General features: G+C 39.1%; 1 protein-coding gene across 7 annotated transcripts in view; it reads left to right on the top strand.

The window, feature by feature from the left end:
- Positions 1-19,923, top strand: part of CSRNP2 (cysteine and serine rich nuclear protein 2) — an 87,281-nt gene extending 67,358 nt beyond the window's left edge. For all 7 annotated transcript variants that reach the window (XM_073576743.1, XM_073576746.1, XM_073576747.1 and 4 more), the window contains 4 exons: positions 7,536-7,710; positions 8,551-8,810; positions 17,152-17,448; positions 17,855-19,923. In XM_073576743.1, the coding sequence (XP_073432844.1) occupies positions 7,536-7,710; positions 8,551-8,810; positions 17,152-17,448; positions 17,855-18,688 (1,566 nt within the window). In that variant the 3' untranslated portion in view covers positions 18,689-19,923. The remainder of the gene's footprint in view (positions 1-7,535; positions 7,711-8,550; positions 8,811-17,151; positions 17,449-17,854) is intronic.
- Positions 19,924-21,262: the final 1,339 nt, after the last annotated feature.

The raw sequence follows: 21,262 nt of genomic DNA on the forward strand, positions 1-21,262 counted from the left end.
CGGCAAGAAATGACCTACCAACTATCTGCGAAGACTTTGAAATTCTGGGGAAGAAAATAAAGGAACGGAACGTACAGGTTGTTTTCTCATCAATCCTCCCAGTCGATGGCCATGGCATCAGAAGATGGAATAGGATAATAGAGGTGAACAACTGGCTACGACGGTGGTGCAGGCAGCAAGGATTTGGATTCTTAGACCATGGAGTGAATTACCTCTACGATGGACTTCTCGCAAGAGATGGGATACACCTCACAAAACCTGGGAAACACACATTCGCCAGAAGACTTGCCACACTCATCAGGAGGGCTTTAAACTAGAAGAAGAGGGGATGGGAGGAAAAACAGCAGACAAGAACATGCAGCAGAAGGACAAACTAATAAAGGATACTAGATGTGGTAAAGAGGACCCAAGACAGGGTACTCAGAAGGAAGCTAAGAAAAAGGAAGCTAAACTTCTTTCCTGCATGCTGACCAAAGCAAGAAGCCTGACCAATAAGATTGAAGATCTGGAGTTGGTAATGTATGAGGAAAAATACGACATAGTAGGAATAACTGAGACATGGTTAGATGACAGCTATGACTGGGCGGCTAACTTGCAAGGATATGATTTGTTTAGGAGGGATCGTAAAAAAGGAAAGGGGGTGGAGTCTGTCTATATATAAAGTCCACTTTAAAGCCCACACTAAGAGAAGATATACAAGAGGGAAATGAAGAGGTGGAGTCTCTCTGGGTGGAGATACAAGGAGAGAAAAGTAATAAAATCCTCATAGGGGTTTGTTATAAGCCACCAAATATAACAGAAACCACTGAAAATGTATTATTGAAACAAATAGACAAAGCAGCAAATCACAATGAGGTGATTATTATGGGGGACGTCAACTACCCCGACATAGACTGGGAAACTGAAACCTGCGTATCTCAGAAAGGAAACCAATTTCTGTCAGTGAGCAAGGATAATTATCTGTCACAACTTGTGCAGGGCCCAACTAGAGGGACAGCCCTTCTGGACTTAATTTTAAGCAACAGGCCAGATAGAATAACAGAAGTATGAGTCGATGGGCACCTAGGGAACAGTGACCACAATATAATACAATTCCACTTGTCCTTCAGTAAGGTGCCCTGGAAGGGGGTTACAAAAACGCTGAATTTCAGGAAAGCAAAGTTTGATCAGCTTAGAGAGGACCTTCGCCGAACTGATTGGGACGATGTCCTCAAAAATAGGAGCACAGAAAATAAATCGGAAATATTTAAATCAGTTTTACACACCCACTGCGAGCTAGCCATACCGTACAGAAATAAAAGGGCTAGTAACAGGAGATGTGGCTAAACAAGGATGTAAAAAGGGCAATAAATAACAAGAACAAGGCATTTGAGAAGCTAAAACAAGAAGGCAATGAAGAAGCATTAAAAAGTTATAGAGAAAAAAATAAAATGTGTAAAAAACAAATACATTTAGCAAAAGTGGAAACTGAGAGACTCATTGCTAAGGAAAGTAAAACAAACCCCAAACTATTCATTAATTATATAAACAGTAAAAAGATTAAAATTGATGGTGTCGGCCCTTTAAAGAACAATGAGGGTGAAATCATAGAGAGCGATGTGGGAAAAGCAAATGTTTTAAATACTTTTTTCTCAACAGTGTTCACACAGGAAAAGGATTTGCCAGGGGAAATGCAGAGTGATAATGTAAACTCCCCATTAAGTATTACCTGCCTAACCCAGGAAGAAGTGCAGAACCGCCTTAGTAAGATTAAAATTGACAAATCTCCAGGCCCTGATGGCATTCACCCTCGGGTATTAAGGGAGTTAAGTAATGTGATAGACAGGCCTCTATTCCTTATATTTAAAGACTCTATAGAAACAGGGTCTGTTCCTTTTGATTGTCGGCAAGCAAATGTGGTACCAATATTCAAAAAGGGGTATAAAAGGGAACCTGGAAACTATAGGCCGGTAAGCTTAACATCTGTTGTGGGTAAAACTTTTGAAGGGTTTCTAAGGGCATTATGGAATATCTCAATGTTAATAATTGTTTAACTCCATATCAACATGGATTTATGAAGGATCGCTCCTGTCAAACTAACCTGATCATTCTATGAGGATGTAAGCTCTCAAATGGACCAAGGAGAATCATTGGATGTCATTTATCTCGACTTCTCTAAAGCATTTGACACTGTCCCACATAAAAGATTGGTAAGTAAGATGAGAAAGCTTGGGCTAGGGGAAAATATGTGTAGATGGGTAGGTAGCTGGCTTAGTGATAGAAAACAAAGAGTGGTTATTAATGGTGCATACTCAGATTGGGCCTGGGTTACTAGTGGGGACCACAGGGTTCTGTATTGGGCCCCCTACTATTTAATATATTTATTAATGATCTAGTGGATGGCTTACACAGTAAAATATCAGTATTTGCAGATGATACAAAACTATGTAAGGTAGTTAAAACAAAGGAGGACAGTTTGCAACTACAGACAGATTTGAGTAAATTGGAGAATTGGGCTGAAAAATGGCAAATGAGGTTTAACACAGATAAGTGTAAGGTTATGCACATGGGAAGGAGAAACAGATGCTACAATTGCTTACTAAATGGGAAACTGCTGGGGAAATCAGACATGGAAAAAGACTTAGGCATCTTAGTCAATAAAAAGCTAAATTGGAGTGCCCAGTGTCAGGCAGCTGCCACCAAAGCAAATAGGGTCATGGGATGCATCAGAAGAGGTCTGGGGACACGAGATGAAAACATAATTCTCCCTCTGTACAAATCACTCGTCAGACCACACTTGGAGTATTGTGTGCAATTTTGGACACCGGTGCTCAAGAAAGACATTACTGAACTTGAAAGGGTTCAAAGGCGGGCTACTAAAATGATAAATGGAGTTGGTTCACTACAATACCCAGAAAGGTTATCAAAATTAGGTCTATTTACTCTAGAAAAGAGAAGACTTAGGGGAGACCTAATATATATGTACAAGTATATCAGAGGGCAATACAGAGATCTCTCCAATGAACTGTTTGTACCAAGGACTGTGACAAGAACAAGGGGGCATTCTCTTCGTTTGGAGGAAAGACAATTTCTGCACCAGCATAGAAGAGGGTTCTTCACGGTAAGAGCAGTGAGGCCCTGGAATTCTCTTCCTGAGGAAGTGGTGATGGCCAACTCACTGAATGAATTTAAGAAAGGAATGGATGCTTTTCTTGTGAGTAACAGTATAGAAGGTTACGAATAACATAATATTATAGGTAGATGGTTGACCCAGCTTAGGGGAAGGAATTTTTTTCCCTATGGAGAAAATTGGCTTCTACTCTGTGGTTTTTTTTTGCCTTCTCCAGGATCAACAATGCAGAACAGCTGCACTAAAAATAGGCTGAACTAGATGGACATAAGGTCTTCCATCAGCCTTCAAAACTGTTACTATGTCCCACCCTGGGACAATGCAATAAAGTAAAAAAAAAAAAAAAGTTTAAAAATAATTTTTTCAAAATTAATAAATACGTTTCTTAATAAATTCTTTTTTTTTGTAAACAATAAAAAAGCAATAAAAGTACACATATTTAGTATTGCCGTGTCCGTAACGGCCCTCCCTATAAAACTGTCCCACTAGTTAACCCCTTTAGTGAACCCCTTAAAAAAAAGGCAAAAAACAATGCTTTATCATCTTACTGCCGAACAAAAAGTGCAATAACGCAATAAAAAAGACATATAAATAAACATGGTAACGCTGCAAACGTCATCTTGTCCCGCAAAAAAACGAGCCGCCATACAGCGTCATCCGCGAAAAACTAAAAAAAGTTGTAGCTCGCAGAATAAAGCGATGCAAAATTAATTTTTTATATAAAATTGTTTTTATTGTATAAAGCGCCAAAACATAAAAAAATTATATAAATGAGGTATCGCTGTAATCGTACTAACCCGAAGAATAAAACTGCTTTATCAATTTTACCACGCGCTGAACTGTGTAAACTCCCCCCCCCCCCCCCCCCCCCCAATAAAAAGAAATTCATGAATTTCTGGTTTGGGTTCATTCTGCGTCCTAAAAAGCGATCAAAAAATGTCAGGTGCCCGACAATGGTACCAATAAAAACGCCAACTCGTCCCGCAAAAATAAGACCTCACATGACTCTGTGGGCCAAAGTATGGAAAAAGTATAGCTCTCAAAATGTGATGATGCAAATACAATTTTTTCCAGTAAAAAGCGTCTTTTAGCGTGTCACAGCTGCCAAACATAAAAACCCGCTCTAAATAGTAAATCAAACCCCCCTTTATCACCCCCTTAGTTAGGGAAAAATAATAAAATTAAAAAAAAGTGTTTATTTCCATTTTCCCATTAGGGCTAGGGTTGGGGTTAGGGGTGTGTTGGGGTTAGAATTGGGGGGTTTCCACTGTTCAGGTACATCAGGGGCTCTTCAAATGCAACATGGTGTCTGATCTCGACTCCAGCCAATTTTGCATTGAAAAAGTCAAGCGGTGCTCCTTCCCTTCCAAGCTCTGCCATGCGTCCAAACAGTGGTTTACCCCCACATATGGGGTATCCGCCTACACAGAAGAAATTGCACAACAACTTTTGGCGTCCAATTTTTCCTATTACCCTTGGCAAAATAAAAACATTGGGGGCAAAAAATAATTTTTGTGGAAAAAAATGATTTTATTTTTATGGCTCTACGTTACAAACTTCTGTGAAGCACTTGGGGGTTCAAAGTGCTCACCATACATCTAGATAAGTTCCTTGGGGGGTCTAGTTTCCAAAATGGGGTCACTTGTGGTGGGTTTCCACTGTTTAAGCACATCTGGGGCTCTCCAAACGCAACATGGCATCCAATCTCAATTCCAGCCAATTTTACGTTGAAAAAGTCAAACGGCGCTCCTTTCCTTCCGAGCTCTGCCATGAGCCAAAACAGTGGTTCCCCCCCCACATATCAGGTATCAGCGTACTCAGGACAAATTGCACAATAACTTTTGCCGTCCAATTTCTCCTGTTACCTTTGGTAAAATGAAAAAACTGGACCTGAAGTAATTATTTTGTAAAAAAAGTTAAATGTTAATAATTTTTTTTTTTTTTAAACATTCAAAAAATTATTGTGAAGCACCTGAAGGGTTAATAAACTTCTTGAATGTGGTTTTGAGCACCTTGATGGGTGCAGTTTTTAGAATGGTGTCACTTTTGGGTATTTTCTACCATATAGACCCCTCAAAGTGACTTCAAATGTGATATGGTCCTTAAAAATCAATGGCGTTGTAAAAATGAGAAATCGCTGGTCAACTTTTAACCCTTATAACTTCCTAACAAAAAAAAAATTTGGTTTTTAAAATTATGCTGATGTAAAGTAAACATGTGGAAAATGTAACTTATTAAGTATTTTGTGTGCCATATCTCTGTGATTTAAGGGCATGAAATTTCAAATTTGGAAAATTGCACAATTTTCAAAATTTTCACCAAATTTCCATTTTTTTCCACAAATAAACGCAAGTTGTATCAATGAAATTTTCAACTAACATGAAGTACAATATGTAATGAGAAAACAGTGTCAGAATCACCGGGATCCATGGAAGCGTTCCAGAGTTAGTACCTCATAAAGGGACAGTGGTCAGAATTGTAAAAATTGGCCCCGTCATAACATGCAAACCACCCTTGGGGGTTAAGCTGACATTATTCTGAAAGAAGTTGCAAAAATATTCTTTGTAGGAAATTTTCTAATGCCTGCACTCCGCTAAAGCTGCATCATTGGAAAGCAAGAATGATGGCTTTATTTAGAGACTTTTCAATATGCACTCTAATTTTCATTGACCTGCACGTATACCAGTGCTACTCTACCCAGTTTGTATTCAGTATTAGTTACTGGATGCCTTTATATTATGTGCTATCCATTTGGTTCCCAGGATCATTACCATCATGCACATTTGTGGTACTATGCAGTATTTGTATGTCTAAACATGTAATTGGTCTAGAAATCCTAGCGTGAACATTTGTTTTAAAATGTTAATGCAATAACTTAAGAAGTACAATAATTGAATTTGCAGCAAATCTGTGCCTAACAACTTGCTTTAGCCCGTGTAGAAGAGTCTTAAAAAAAAAAAAAAGTGCAAACCTTATAATTACTGTATGTTGTTAATTGGTTCTGATTCTGGGTAGAAGTCTACCCATGTAAATGCAGATTAGTGGTTATTACCACCTCCATTATAATAATCAATGGATAAACGACTCGCCTTCCAGATAATACCCATCCTTTAGGCAGTCTATCCCTTACATCTTATATAAGCTCATTTAGACAAGTGATTGTGTTAAAATGAGATTTACTGCTGATGGGACATTCTGTGTGCACAGAGTGATTGTATTAATATTTCTGTGGGCATAGGTTTGTGGTCGGCCTGTCTGAACAGGCCATTAAACGATCTCGGATTGTCCTGTGTATAGATAATTGACGGTTGTTTGATGTCTGAAATCAGAAGGTGTAGGCGCACTTCAATGGTCTGCAAACACTAGCATAAAGTGAGATGAACCCGCCAATATTGGGTAGATCGGCCAAACCTCTAATGCGTATTGGGGTTTCCCATTTCTCCACGGACAGATGTGTGGCAAGAAAAGGATCCTACCTCAACGGACGATAATTTCTTTTTCAGGGTGTAGTAAAGTTGGCAGCAAATCTTTCCTAGAGAAAACAGGACAACCCAGCCGAGAGGTTGGGAGAAATAGGTATCGGACGAACGATTATTGAGACAACAGTAAAATAATGTGTATGGGAACCCAATGGGCTCGTGCAGGCGACCAAACTTTCGGTCCATTTGCGATCCAAAAAAACATTGGATTGTACGAAGATTCAATGGTTTTCTATGGGGCCATGCACATGGCCAATTTTTCCTTTGACCAAGTCTGTCTGAGGAAAAAACTTGCGTGCCCAATTTGCATCATTGCATTCTGCCATTCAAGTCTTTGGGTCTTTTGAAAATATTGGACCACACTTGGATGACATCAAAGTTAAGTACAATTTTCACCGAATAACAGAATGGATATTTTTTTTCATCTTCTCCACATCTGAGAAAATCGGATCACTTGGAGTGGAGAGAAAATATGGTAGTGTGACCCTAGACTGTAGGATAGCAGACTGTAGGTCTAGGCTGACTGCTGTTATTTCATGATTTCGTATAATTGATGCTAATAAGGCACTGAGGATGGATCTGTCGGTGGCTTAGTTTGCCCCCCCCCCATGACTTTCTCACAATCTCCTGGAAATGCTTTCTATACATGACAGGAAATGTGTACTGTGCCTTCAGTTCCCTGACATTTTGTGTGCCAGCTGTTAATTACTATTTGCCGACCAGCTTGATAAGGATGCTTCATTTTCAGCTGCTGAGAGGCTTGGCTTTGATGTTGACAATGCAGTAATTTGTAAAGGCACCTAGCAACGCTGCCTAGTCCATCACCAATTAGTTGGCTTAAAAATAAGTCCGAAAAATAAAGTGTTTAAGGAGCCATATAGACTACCAGCATTCCAGTGCATTGTGTTTTACCTTTCTTACACATTTCTATCTTTTCTTCCTGTCAGGCAACCCTGAAACAAATGGATGCTGTGACGAACAGAAGCCTGAAAAGAAAATTTGAAGAAGTAGATGCTGGCTCACCAATTTCTACATCAAAAGATTCTGATGATGAGATCTCAAACAGCGATAGTGCTGAAAGCTGTGACAGCATTAATGCTCCTACCACCACTGAACTTATCCGTATGTTATTTTCGGGAATGCTATTGGGCGGTGTAACCGGATTGTTTTATTCTCATAAACGTAATGCCTATTTAGATGGATTGATAATCCTGTAACTAGTGTTCCTATTAACTCTTGTCCCGATTGTCGGCTCGTCTAAGAAGGCTGGCAATCACCCGATGAATGAGCGAATTGCTTGTGTGTCGGTTTCGATGATTTTCAAGTTAAGATCTATGCCCGGCACAAAGATCTTAACAGCTAATTTACATATTAAGAAAACCATGTATATCTCTGGAATAAAATATCAGATTGAAGATATGAATCTTTCTGTGACCTACATGCCCATATAGATGGCTTTGGAAGGATGATAATATTTCTACAGAAAATGGAAGATAGCTAGCAATAATGTCCATGAAGGACAAGATCTGTATAAGAAGAATAAATTGATGATATGCTTCATTTCTAGAATGGTATATTGTCTGGTGACTACACCAGTCCAGCAGTGGAACCTGTCAGTAGCACTATTTATTCATCCTCCATTTCACTGTTCATCCTCCATTTTGAGTACGAAGCCGGACTCTTCTGGAATATCAAAACCAAAACTATTCCCATAAATGTTTGACCTCAGTTCTTTAACCTACCTACTTTTTTTTTTTTACACATCAGTCATGTGAATGCTTTTCTCATAGTCAACCGTGCACATCATTCTTTGAGACATTAATCCATAGATTAAAAACCAATAGAGTGCTGTCTGGTTCTTAAATATATTTTATCGAGAAATGATAGGAAAGAATAGACAATGATTTTGATATGTTCTGAAAGATATTTAAATATATTTAAAGTATTTTTATTTTATTTTAGCAACATCCATCCTCAAGCGACAGAAACTTCTGAGACAAAAGAATGTCCGTTTTGACCAGGTCACTGTCTATTACTTCTCACGTCGCCAAGGATTCACCAGTGTGCCAAGCCAGGGTGGTAGCTCCTTGGGAATGGCCCAGCATCACAATTCTGTGCGAAAATACACACTCTGTGAGTTTGCCCAGGAACAAGAGGTGACACATCGGGAAATCCTGCGTGAGCATCTAAAGGAGGAGAAACTTCACACAAGGAAGATGAAGGTGGGTCACTGGTGTTTTCTATGATGCCGACCTGGTGATTTTGCTAGTAAATTGATGTTCTACATCATGGACCTGATATGTCTATGTCCATAGATGGCACAGATTGCAGCCATTTAAAAGGCTACAGCCTCATCTGACCATGCAACACGTTCTCTAGATTGAACACTTCATCTTCTTGTATTCCTTCTCAGTGGATGCATATGGGAAAATGTAATATGCAGTAAATTTGACGAAACTTTAAATTATTCTCAAACTTTACAAAGGGTAAAATGAAATATCCTCTCAAAACTTTAAAGAAAACTTTACAAAGGGTATGAAAGGGTAACCTCGGCATCTCAATCCAGTCAAGACCTACCTGTTCTTCTGAACTTTGCCTTTGGGAAATGTATCTGGTCTGCACTTAGAACGCTCCTCGTCCTTCTAGAAGTTTAGATGAGGTTAGACTAGATTCTTTCACGGTTTAGGCAGTTGTGGTATTTTATCAGTATTGAAAAGATTAGGAAATCTCACTGAGTGTGTATGATTTACCCCACTACACTGTCTGCCCAGTTACAAGTTAGCAAAGGTGTTCTACTAGTAGACAGTACAGTATATGGAAGATGGGCCAATGTAATACAGGGTGGGGTAGTAGTTTACCAATCTGTTTCTGGGTTAATATCGTAAGTGCAGGCTACTCAATATTATTTGCAGAATTTGTACCTCTAAACTGGTTAAACTCATTTTCTTCTCCCACATTGACTATACTTGGAGTATTACACTTGCATCATGCATCTCCACTACCTTCAGGTTCTCTTCATTCCCTAAGGTGTGCATGATGAAATGTCCCTATGGAGACTTAGTCTGTTGCAGACATCCTTGCCCTTTAAGCTAACAGTTTTTAAATAAATTGGGTTCATTGAGACCACACGTAATTTTATAGAAAGATTGTGAATTCACCACCTACTTTTTTTTTCTTTTACAATATATACTTTGAGTAGAAACAGATTTGGGTGAGGCTTCAGACATATCACTGTATTAATCAATGTCTTCAAGCATATTCGGTCTAAATGCCAAGAGACTTATTTTACAACCAAGTTAATTATGAGAGAAAATAATCACAGACACCGGGCTCTCCAGTCATCTGAACAACATGAGAGTTTGCTAGCAGAAGTTTCTAAACTCTTTTGGACCAGTGACCAGGTTAGATTCAGATGGTTGATGCCTGTTTAAATGATGTAACAATCTTTTCTAAATTGATGTGTGGTTGATATCTTCACCCAAATGTGGCAAGCTGTAGGCTTTTAAGAGACTCCTCGCTGATATGTATATATTGGCGGGTAGTCTCTTAAATGCCTACAGCTTCCCAGATTTAGGTTAGGACATCAATCAAAAAAAAAAAAAAAAATATATATATATATATATATATATACACATACAGTACAGACCAAAAGTTTGGACACACTTTCTCATTCAAAGAGTTTTCTTTATTTTCATGACTATGAAAATTGTAGATTCACTCTGAAGGCATCAAAACTATGAAGTAACACGTGGAATTATATAATTCATAGTCTATTCAGTAGGACTGTCAGCTGTGTATCCACCAGACTTCTGCACAACACAACTGATGGTCCCAACCCCGTTTATAAGGCAAGAAATCCCACTTATTAACCCCTTCACTACCAAGGGTGGTTTGCATGTTAACTCCCGGGCCAATTTTTACAATTCTGACCACTGTCCCTTTATGAGGTAATAACTCTGGAACGCTTCCATGGATCCCGGTGATTCTGACATTGTTTTCTTGTGACATATTGTACTTCATGTTAGTGGTAAAATTTCATTCAAATAACTTGCGTTTATTTGTGAAAAAAACGGAAATTTGGCGAAAATTTTGCAATTTTCCACCTTTGAATTTGTATGCCCTTAAATCACAGAGATACGGCACACAAAAAAACTTAATAAATAACATTTCCCACATGTTTACTTTACATCAGCACAATTTTGGAACCAAAATTTTTTTTTGTTAGGAAGTTATAAGGGTTAAAAGTTGACCAGCGATTTCTCATTTTTGCAACACCATTTTATTTTTACGGACCACATCACATTTGAAGCCACTTTGAGGGGTCTATATGATAGAAAATACCCAAAAGTGACACCATTCTAAAAACTGCACCCCTTAAGGTGCTCAAAACCACATTCAAGAAGTTTATTAACCCTTCAGGTGCGTCACAGGAATTTTTTTGAATATTTAAAAAAAAAATGAACATTTAACTTTTTTTCACAAAAAAAATACTTCAGGTTCAATTTTTTTTTATTTTACCAAGGGTAACAGGAGAAATTGGACTGCAAAAGTTATTGTGCAGTTTGTCCTGAGTACACTGATACCTGATATGTGGGGGGGAACCACTGTTTCGGCGCATGGCAGAGCTCAGAAGTGTGGTGAGCACTTTGAACCTCCAAGGGCTTCACAGAAGTTTATAATGCCCGGGCATGAAAATAAAAAAATCATATTTTTTCCACAAACATGATAATTTAGTCCCCATTTTTTTTATTTTTTCAAGGGTAACAGGAGAAATTGGACCCCAAAAGTTGTTATCCAATTTGTCCTGAGTACGCTGATACCTCATATGTGGGAGAAAACTACTGTATGGGCACACATCGGGGCTCAGGAGGGAAGTAGTGACGTTTTGGAATGCAGACTTTGATGGAATGGTCTGCGGGTGTCATGTGCGTTTGGAGAGCCCCTGATGTACCTAAACTATTGAAACTCCCCACAAGTGACCCCATTTTGGAAACTAGACCCCTCACAGAACTTATCTAGATGTGTGGTGAGCACTTTGAACCCCCAAGTGCTTCACAGAAGTTTATAACTCCCGGGAGTGAAAATAAAAAAATCATTTTTTTCCACAAAAATGATATTTTTTCCCCCAATTTTTTATTTTCCTAAGGGTAACAGGAGAAATTGGACCCCAAAAGTTGTTTTGCAATTTGTCCTGAGTAGGCTGATACCCCATATGTGGGGGTAAACCACTGTTTGTGTGCATGGCAGAGCTTGGAATGGAAGGAGCACCATTTGACTTTTTCAACGCAGAATTGGCTGGAATTGAGATCAGATGCCATGTTGCATTTGGAAAGCACCTGATGTGCCCAAACAGTGGAAACCCCCCAATTATAACTCCAACCCTAACCCCAACACACCCCTAACCCTAATCTCAGCCCTAACTCTAGCCCTAGCCCTAACCCTAATGGGAAAATGGAAATAAATACATTTTCATTTAATTTTATTATTTTTCCCTAACTAAGGGGGTGATAACGGGGGGTTTGATTTACTATTTATGGCGGTTTTTATGTTTGGCAGCTGTCACACGCTAAAAGACGCTTTTTATTGTAAAAATAGTTTTTGCATCACTACATATTGAGAGCTATAATTTTTTCCTATTTTGACCCACCGAGTCATGTGAAGTCTAATTTTTTGTGGGACGAGTTGACGTTTTTATTGGTACCATTTTCGGGCACGTGACATCTTTTGATCGCTTTTTATTCCGATTTTTGAGACCCAGAATGAACAAAAACCAGCGTTTCATGAATTTCTTTTGGGGGGTGCATTTACACCGTTCCGCCTGCGGTAAAATTGATAAAGTGCTTTTATTCTTTGGGTCAGTACGGTTACAGCAATACCTAATTTATGTCGTTTTTTATGTTTTGGCGCTTTTATGCAATGAAAACAATTTTATATAAAAAATAATTATTTTTGCATCGCTTTATTCTGTGAGCTATAACTTTTTTATTTTTTTGCTGATGACGCTGTATGGCGGCTCGTTTTTTGTGGGACAAGATGACGTTTTCAGTGGTACCATGGATATTTATATGCGTCTTTTTGATCGCGCGTTATTGCACTTTTTGTTCGGCGGTATGATAATAAATCAATATTTTTTGCTTCGTTTTTTATTTTTTAAGGGGTTCGCTAAAGGGGTTAAGTAATGGAACAGTTTTATTGGGCGGGTCGTTGTGGAAGCAGCGATACCAAATATGTGTACTTTTATTGTTTTTTTTTTTTTTTATTTATTTCCAAAAAATGAATTTATTTGGGATTTTTTTTAATTTAGCGATTTTTTAAAAATTATTTTTACTTTTTTTTTAAATTTTATTACATTGTCCCAGGTGGGACATCACTGTCCTGTGACAGATCGCTGATCTGTCACAGATCACTGTTACAGATCAGCGATCTGTCACAGGCACTGCACAGGCTTTCCTCATGCCTGCGCTTTGAAGGCACTGAGGAAGCCAGCTCCCTGCAGGCCCCCGAAGGTCCCCGTTGCCATCTTGGATCCGGGGACCTGCAAGGAAAGAGCCCCCCGCAGCAGCGCTGCACATTGCGCTGCTGTGGGGGGCTCAGGGAAGCACGGAGGGAGCCCCCTCCCTGCCGAGGCTTCCCTTTAACACCCGGTACACCGCAATCGTGTTTGATCGCAGTGTGCAAGGGGTTAACGTGTCGGGGCGGTCCGTGACTGCCCCTGACACATTGTGCCGGGTGTCAGCTGTGATAATCAGCTGACACCCGGCCGTGATCAGCGGCTCTCACCACGTGGGCGCCGCTGATCGCTATGACGTAATATTCCGTCCATGGGAATTAGGTCCAGGGTCACATGGACGGAATATTACGTCCATTGTAGGTAAGGGGTTAAACCTGAATGGGCACACCTGTGAAGTGAAAACCATTTCCGGTGACTACCTCTTGAAGCTCATCAAGAGAATGCCAAGAGTGTGCAAAGCAGTAATCAAAGCAAAAGGTGGCTACTTTGAGGAACGAACCTAGAATATAAGACATACAGTATTTTCAGCTGGTTCACACTTTTTTGTTAATTATATAATTTCACATGTGTAAATTCATAATTTTGATGCCTTCAGAGTGAATCTACAATTTTCATAGTCATGAAAATAAAGAAAACTCTTTGAATGAGGTGTGTCCAAACTTTTTTTTTTCTGTACTGTGTATGTGTATATATGCATGTATGTATGTGTGTGTGTGTATATATATATATATATATATATATATATATATATATATATATATATATACACAGTGAAGGAAATAATGATTTGATCTGATTATGTAAGTTTGCCTGCTGACAAAGGCATGAACACACTATAATTTTAAGGGTAGGTTAATCTTAACATTGAGGGATAGAATACCAAAAATAAAATCCAGAAAATCACATTGTATAAATTTTATATAAATTTATTTGCATTTTACAGTGATAAATAAGTATTTGCTCACTCTGGCAAACAAGACTTAATACTTGGTGGCAAATCCCTTGTTGGCAAGCACAGCAGTCAGACGTGTTTTGTAGTTGAAGATGAGGTTTGCACACTTGTCAGGAGGGATTTTGGTCCACTCCTCTTTGCAGATCATCTCTAAATCATTAAGACTTTGAGGCTGTCGCTTGGCAACTCGGAGCTTCAACTCCCTCCATAGGTTTTCTATGAGATTAAGGTCTGGCGACTGGCTAGGCCACTCCTTGAGCTTAATGTGCTTCTTTTTGAGCCAATCCTTTGTTGACGTGGCTGTATGTTTTGGGTCATTGTCTTGCTGGAAGACCCAGCCACGGCCCATTGTTTAATGTCCTGGCGGAGGGAAGGAAGTTGTCACTCAGGATTTTTGGTACATGGCTCCATCCATTCTCCCATTGATGTGGTTAAGTAGTCCTGTGCCCTTAGCAGAGAAAAAAACAAATAAAACATAATGTTTCCACCTCAATGCTTGACAGTGGGGGCAGTGTTCTTTGGGTTATAGGCAGCATTTCTCTTCCTCCAAACACGGCGATTTGAGTTAATGCCAAAGAAGGGGACCGTCAAGGAGGAAGCCAACGCGAAACACGTGTTGGGGCTGTTTGTTCTGGGATCCTTAGGGAGGAACTATGGATAAGAGCAGTCACTATTTTTTGGCATTCAATAATAGCAGTTGTTAGTATGGGCTGCTATTGGGGGATGTTGGGAGAAATTATGCATAGGGTGGTTAATTTTTAAGATGCCAGTATCCCCGGTTTGCACTAACGCACTTGCACTTTATGCTGTAATGGAGATATCTTTATTATATTGATTGCCTACCCACCTCTTAATGTTTCATTAAGGTCCAGTTTACATGTTTGTTTTTCCGTCCCCCGAATTGATTCCTTTTTAGTCTTGGTAATGTGTATTTTATGTGACTTTTTTCATATAATAAAACATTAATTTTTTACGGATTTTTGGGGGTTTGCACTCTGTTTTTGTGTAGATTAGAGATCTAAGGTTGCAGATCCTGTTCTAGAATCCAAGGTAGACGGCGATAACCATAATAGAAGGAAGATGAAGATCACCAGGCCATGCATGTGTGCACTTACATTTGGGTCCAGAAATATTTGGACAGTGACCGAATCTTTGTGATTTGGGCTTTGCATGATGTTGTTTTTTTTTTTAATTTAAAATGAAACTGAAACTGGGATGCATTTGAAGTAGAGACTTTCACGTTAATTAAAGTGGTTGAATAGAAATATCCTGTGAAACATTTAGGAATTGCAACTATTTTTCTACAAGGCTTCCTCAGAAACTCAAAAGTAATTGGACAAATTAACTTTACCATAAATAAAATGTTCATTTTTAATATTTTGTAAAGAATCCTTTGCCGACGACTGCCTGACATTTGGAAGCCATGGAAGTCACCAAATGCTGAGTTTTTCTTTTGTGATGCTTTTTCAGGCCTTTAGTGCAGCTGACTTCAGTTATTACTTGTGTGTGGGTCTTTCTGTCTTAAGCATGTGAAATGATGCTCGATGGGTTTGAGATCTGGTGATTGACTCGGCCATTGCAGAATATTCCACTTCTTTGCCTTAAAATACTCCTGGGTTGCTTTCACAGTATGTTTTGGGTCATTGCACTGTAAATCGCCTTCAAATCAACCTTGCTTCATTTGGTTGAATCTAAGCGGAGTATCACCCTATACACTTCAGAATTCATCCAGCCGCTTCTGTCTTCAGTCACATCATCAATAAACATTAGTGACCCAGTGCCATTGGAAGCCATGCATGCCTATGCCATCACACTGCCTCCACCATGTTTTACAGAGCATGTGGTGTGCTTTGGATCATGAGCCATTTCAAGCCCTCTCTACTTTATTCTTCTCATCCTTATGGTACAGGTTGATCTTCGTTTCAGCTGTCCAGAGAATGCTTTTCCAGAACTAGCTGGCTTCTTTTTTTTTTTCGGCAAAGTCTAATCTGGTCTTTTTATTTTTATGGCTGATTAATGGTTTGCACCTTGTGGTGAACCCTATGTATTTCTGCTCATAAAGTCTTCTCTTTATGGTAGACTTAGATACCTTGATTGAAAAAGGCCACAATATGGCCGAAACGTTGTATTTTGTACTGGCAGAATAAATTTTTGATACAATTTTTCACCCAGACCGGATGCTGTTCCTCTTCCTTATTTAGATACCTTGATGTCTTGAAGGGGGTTTTCTTCACCATGGAAAAGATTCTGCGATCAACCACCACTGTTGTCTTCCATGGCTGTCCAGGCTTTTTTGTTAGTTCTCAAGCTCACCAGTACGCTTTTTTTTTTTTTTTTTTTTTTTTTAGCAGAAAGTATCAAACTGTTGATTTGCCCATTCCTAACATTTCTGCAATCTCTCTGATGGATTTCGTCTTTTTTTTTTCAGCCTAATGATGGTTTGCTCTCTTCCATTGAATGCACGTTTGACCCCATGTTGTGGGTTCACAGCAACAGCTTACAAATGCCACACCTGGAATCTTCTCCAGACCTTTTGCCTGCTTATGATGGATTAATGAGTGAATAGCCAATGCAGTCCATTAAAGAGCTTTTGAGATAATTGTCCAATCACTTTTGGTCCCTTTAAAAAGAGGCAGCTACATATTAGAGAGCTGAAATTCCTAAACCCTTATTCCAATTAGGATGTGAATACCCTCTAATTAAAGATGTCTGCACTTTAAGCCCATATTGATTATACAACTGTATCTTGCATATGTTTTGGTAAACAGCTATGCCAAAACTTTTCATGGTTTAAATATTTCTGGACCTAACTGTATCTGCATTAGAGTTAATAGGACTTTGCAGAAACAGCCCAGTGCACTTGCTTGTTGTGTGGTAAGACTGTGTGTGAATATACCATTAATATTTTTTTCCACTTCTCTTATAAGTTTGAACATTCTCTGCTACATCCTTACAGTCTTTGGCAATAGGTTTGACATCAGATATGTGAGTCTGTATGGGAGATTAATACACTGTTCTACGGTTGTTCTAAGGTGCCTGGAAATGTATTTTAACACCATTTTATTCACAATTTTTATTCTTTATTTTTTTTTATCTTCAGTTAACGAAAAATGGTACCGTTGAATCAGAAGAAGCTGAAGGCCTCACCTTGGAGGATGTTTCAGATGAAGATATAGATGTAGACAATGTTGAAGTAGACGATTACTTCTTCCTTCAGCCATTGCCTACAAAGAGGCGCAGAGCTTTGCTCCGAGCAGCTGGTATACATCGTATAGATGCTGAAGAGAAGCAAGAACTCAGAGCCATCCGACTCTCTAGAGAGGAATGTGGTTGTGATTGTCGACTCTTTTGCGATCCCGAGGCTTGTCCATGCAGTCAAGCTGGGATCAAATGTCAGGTGAGGAATAATAATGTGCTTGTCCTTGACTCTCCAGACCACATTTGGCACGATTAGTACATCATAAACAGTTTTCCATAGCTATTAGATTTTCTTTTATTTTTTTTCAAAACTGTAATCAGAAATGAAACCTGAATTTTTGGTTATTTGGGACACAAAATACCCTAAGTAATTTAGAAATAGACCTATTTTTTTGTTATACATTGTGTCTTATTTCTTGGTACTAACAAATACAAATTTAATTTATTTTTTTTACAATATAGGTTGTGAATCATTTTTTTATAAACTGGAATCCTTTGCTGTTTAGTATATAGTCACGTTATTAAAGGAGCATTCCTTGTTGATGTGCAGGTTTTCTTACACAATTCCTTCTTTTGTCTCTTCCCTGGTGTTCTTACACTAATAGGTGGATCGTATGTCCTTTCCATGTGGTTGTTCTCGGGACGGCTGCAGTAATATAGCTGGCAGGATAGAATTTAACCCTATACGTGTACGGACCCATTATCTACACACTATCATGAAACTTGAGCTGGAAAATAAGCGCCAGCAGCCACGACCTCCACCCCTTGAAGAGGAGCTTCCTCATGCCTCTCTTGCTGTCCATCCTCACCAGGAGACACAGGATTTCCATGAATCAATTGCTGAGAACTATCACTTGGAGAATGAAGCTGCTGTCCGACACCTGCAAAGTGCGGAGGAACGCCAGAGGCTCCTGGATGAGGGTGATGAGGCATCTAGTCTCAGTCTTGACTCCAGTGTGGAGTCTCTAGATGTATGTCTTCTGGAGTCTCCTATCTCACTGCCACCATCCGCCTGCCATTCCTCCATAAATCCTGTTTTGTTGTCTTCTAGTTCTTCGGTCCTCTGCTATACCGATGAGGACTCTGGGAGACCAGCCACACCACCGGATTACTCTGATGGAAGTGTGGTGTCTATTTATGATCACAATTCAACAGGATTAGACACAGGGTCAGAAGTGACAGATTCTGTTCACTCTGAAGCCACCGAACCAGGTGACTCTGTAAAGATTAACAATGAGGTTTGCACTATATTGACCCCATGCTCTAAAGAGGTGGACCCACCCTCTGAGTCTGGGGGCAATTCTTCTGACTTGGCATCTCAGACTAACAATCCATTAGTCACCTGCTACAGTGAAGGGGGGAAGCTGCGAGAAGATCCTGAAAGTCAAACCTCCTGGTCAGGCCAGCTGTTTTCTGCAGAAAATACCCTGACCGCCTGACACTTTTTAGAAAACATTTTGCACAATCCACTCCCAACTTTCCCCCTCCACTTATAATCCCAATACTCCCTTGTCTTACTACCCTATGCGCACCTGTGAAAGAAATCTATTTATACAGGATTTGTTCTCCTTTACGAAGGTCCATTTTTGTTATGAGATGAAAAGAAAAAAAAAACTATAACGCCATTCTTGAGACGAAAAAGACCCATGCCCAATTCTTTCCTTCTGTGACACAATTATGACTTTTATAAATACCCTTTAATCAATCTTTTGAACAAGCCAATAGAAGTTTTCGATATATTTGGCTTTGAGCTGATTTGGTTAATAGGGGTGACTTTTACCATTTTCCTGGGTTTTATTGCAATATTTCCCCCGTGTTTTTCACCCAGTGATTTTAGGTGGATCAGGTCTGATTGCCATAATGTAAAACACTATTTGAAAACTAACAGCCATTCAGATTTTGATCTGTGATGGAAAAATATGGTCCGCTACCTGCTTCTGACTTTTAGAATCTATTCTTTCCTGGAGCCCTTTGTTGCCCCTTTGAGTCTATACACATCTATTGGAACCTAATGTGTGAACGAAGAGCTAACTTGCCCCAGTAGTACAATGCTATGGAGTAGGGTTAGCGGGAAATCTCAAAGTTTGGAGAGCTGAGCTGCCTTCTTTTTTTTAATTTTATTAATATTTTCACGTCCCGGTGCAGATGCACTTTAACTTCAAGGCAAGTCTTTTAAAAACAGAAGTAACCTACAGGACTCTCCTCAACTTTATAAAGCTGCTAATCTTTCCACCTGGACGATTTAAAGGGACAATTTCTCTCCAACGTGTTAGTCTTTTATCCGTATGGATTCATGGTATCTATTTCAAGCAGTGACCCCAGGGGTTGTGCCTATGTGTAAACAAGCAGTATGTATAGAGTCCTTTTTTCTTAATTTTTTTTTTAAATTAGGGTTCTACATTTAATTATTTTGTTTAAATTATAAAATTGGAGAGATACAGAATATTTATTTCCAGATATTATTGATCAACCTGTTTTATTTTGGCAAACGTTTAAAAGTAAGAAGCCATTGCCATGGTTTTAATGTGCCACAGATTGTGGTTCTCACTGTCGTCCAACTTATCAACCTACAGTAGATTTAATGGCGGAATACATAAGCTAATAAGTCTGATCTAATAGGTTGTTTTAAAACTGGCTAATAAAAAGTTGCCACCTACCGCTAGGCTGGTACAGATCTTGGTCTTAGTGTGTTTAATTTATACTTAAATTTTTTTAAAAATATTTTTAGCCTACTCTAAAAATCATTGTTAGATGTACAATGGGGGAGTGTGGTGCATTGTAAAGTACATGACTGCACTGAAGTAGTGCTGGGGTGTGAGAGAAACAGGAAATTGCAATACATGGGAAAAATATTCGCATATGAAAAAATATTTCTGTAATTGATCCTGAAGCGTTCGCATTGAGTCAGGTCATATTCCCAATTCTCCTACTTGTTCGTGTGCTGTCTTTAAAAGAAAACTTCAGCTCGATGGAAACATGTCACTTATACATTTGTAAGGCATTGTGCTTCTGTATTTGTGGTTTTAACACATTTTATATGTTGCGTGTTTTCCCATTCCAGCTCTTTTATGGTATTTCCATAACTGCCCAGGTTATCACTGGTTGGGTGCGCTCTTACTGCACTTCACCCAGGGTGTAGGGGGTGAGTTGCAAACTATTCATGTGACCTACCGTAATTAAACTAATTTAATAGTCTACAGTGACGTCAACATTTGCCGACATAAGTAACTGATGCCTTAGAAAGATGTGTAAGGTGTTGTCAATCTTATGCTTCTGTGGTTCCAACATTTATTTATATCATACAGTTAGAGATATTCACATTTCATTGTCATATAATAATCTATACCCACTAGAAGATAACCTGGTATCTGAAGCGCCCACATGTACAATTTGTTTTGGTTTTTTTCAATAATTTTCTGCATAATTTACTTTCTACTCTAAAGGAATCTGTCAGTAGGTTTTTGCTACCACATCTGAAAGCAGCATGATGTAGGGTCAGAGAACCCTGATTGCAGCTGTGTAACTTAATTTACTGGGTGCTGCAGATTAAAAACTGTTTTCTCAGCTGTATGCTGAGCTCTGTATGACCCTGCCCACACCACTGATTGGCAGCTTGCTGTGCATAGGCCGAAAGCTGCCAATCCATGGAGGGGGTGTGGATGGATTAACTGTTAGCAGAACAAGTAGTCTTCTAGTGATAATCTCCTGCTGATAAAACAGTGATTTTATCAAAGCTACATCAATGATTTTTGGCCACAGCTGAAAAATAAAAATAAAAGTGCCCCACAATTTATTTTACATTTGTGTTCTGCATCGCCCCATCCAGGATTGCTCTTAGCAGAGCAGTTCTGTCTTCAGTGTCCTCTGCTTATATACAGCTATTACATTGGTTCTCCAGATGAATGTCCATTTTATTTAAGCGCTTGATGCGTCCTCCAAACAACATAGTGCTATTGTCAATGATCGTGCGTTACATCATCCTTTATCATTCTTGTCTGCGCTGTGGCCGTATT

Source organism: Dendrobates tinctorius, unplaced genomic scaffold, assembly GCF_039654945.1.
Source record: "Dendrobates tinctorius isolate UK_male_01 unplaced genomic scaffold, ASM3965494v1 ptg000051l, whole genome shotgun sequence".
NCBI lineage: Eukaryota > Metazoa > Chordata > Amphibia > Anura > Dendrobatidae > Dendrobates > Dendrobates tinctorius.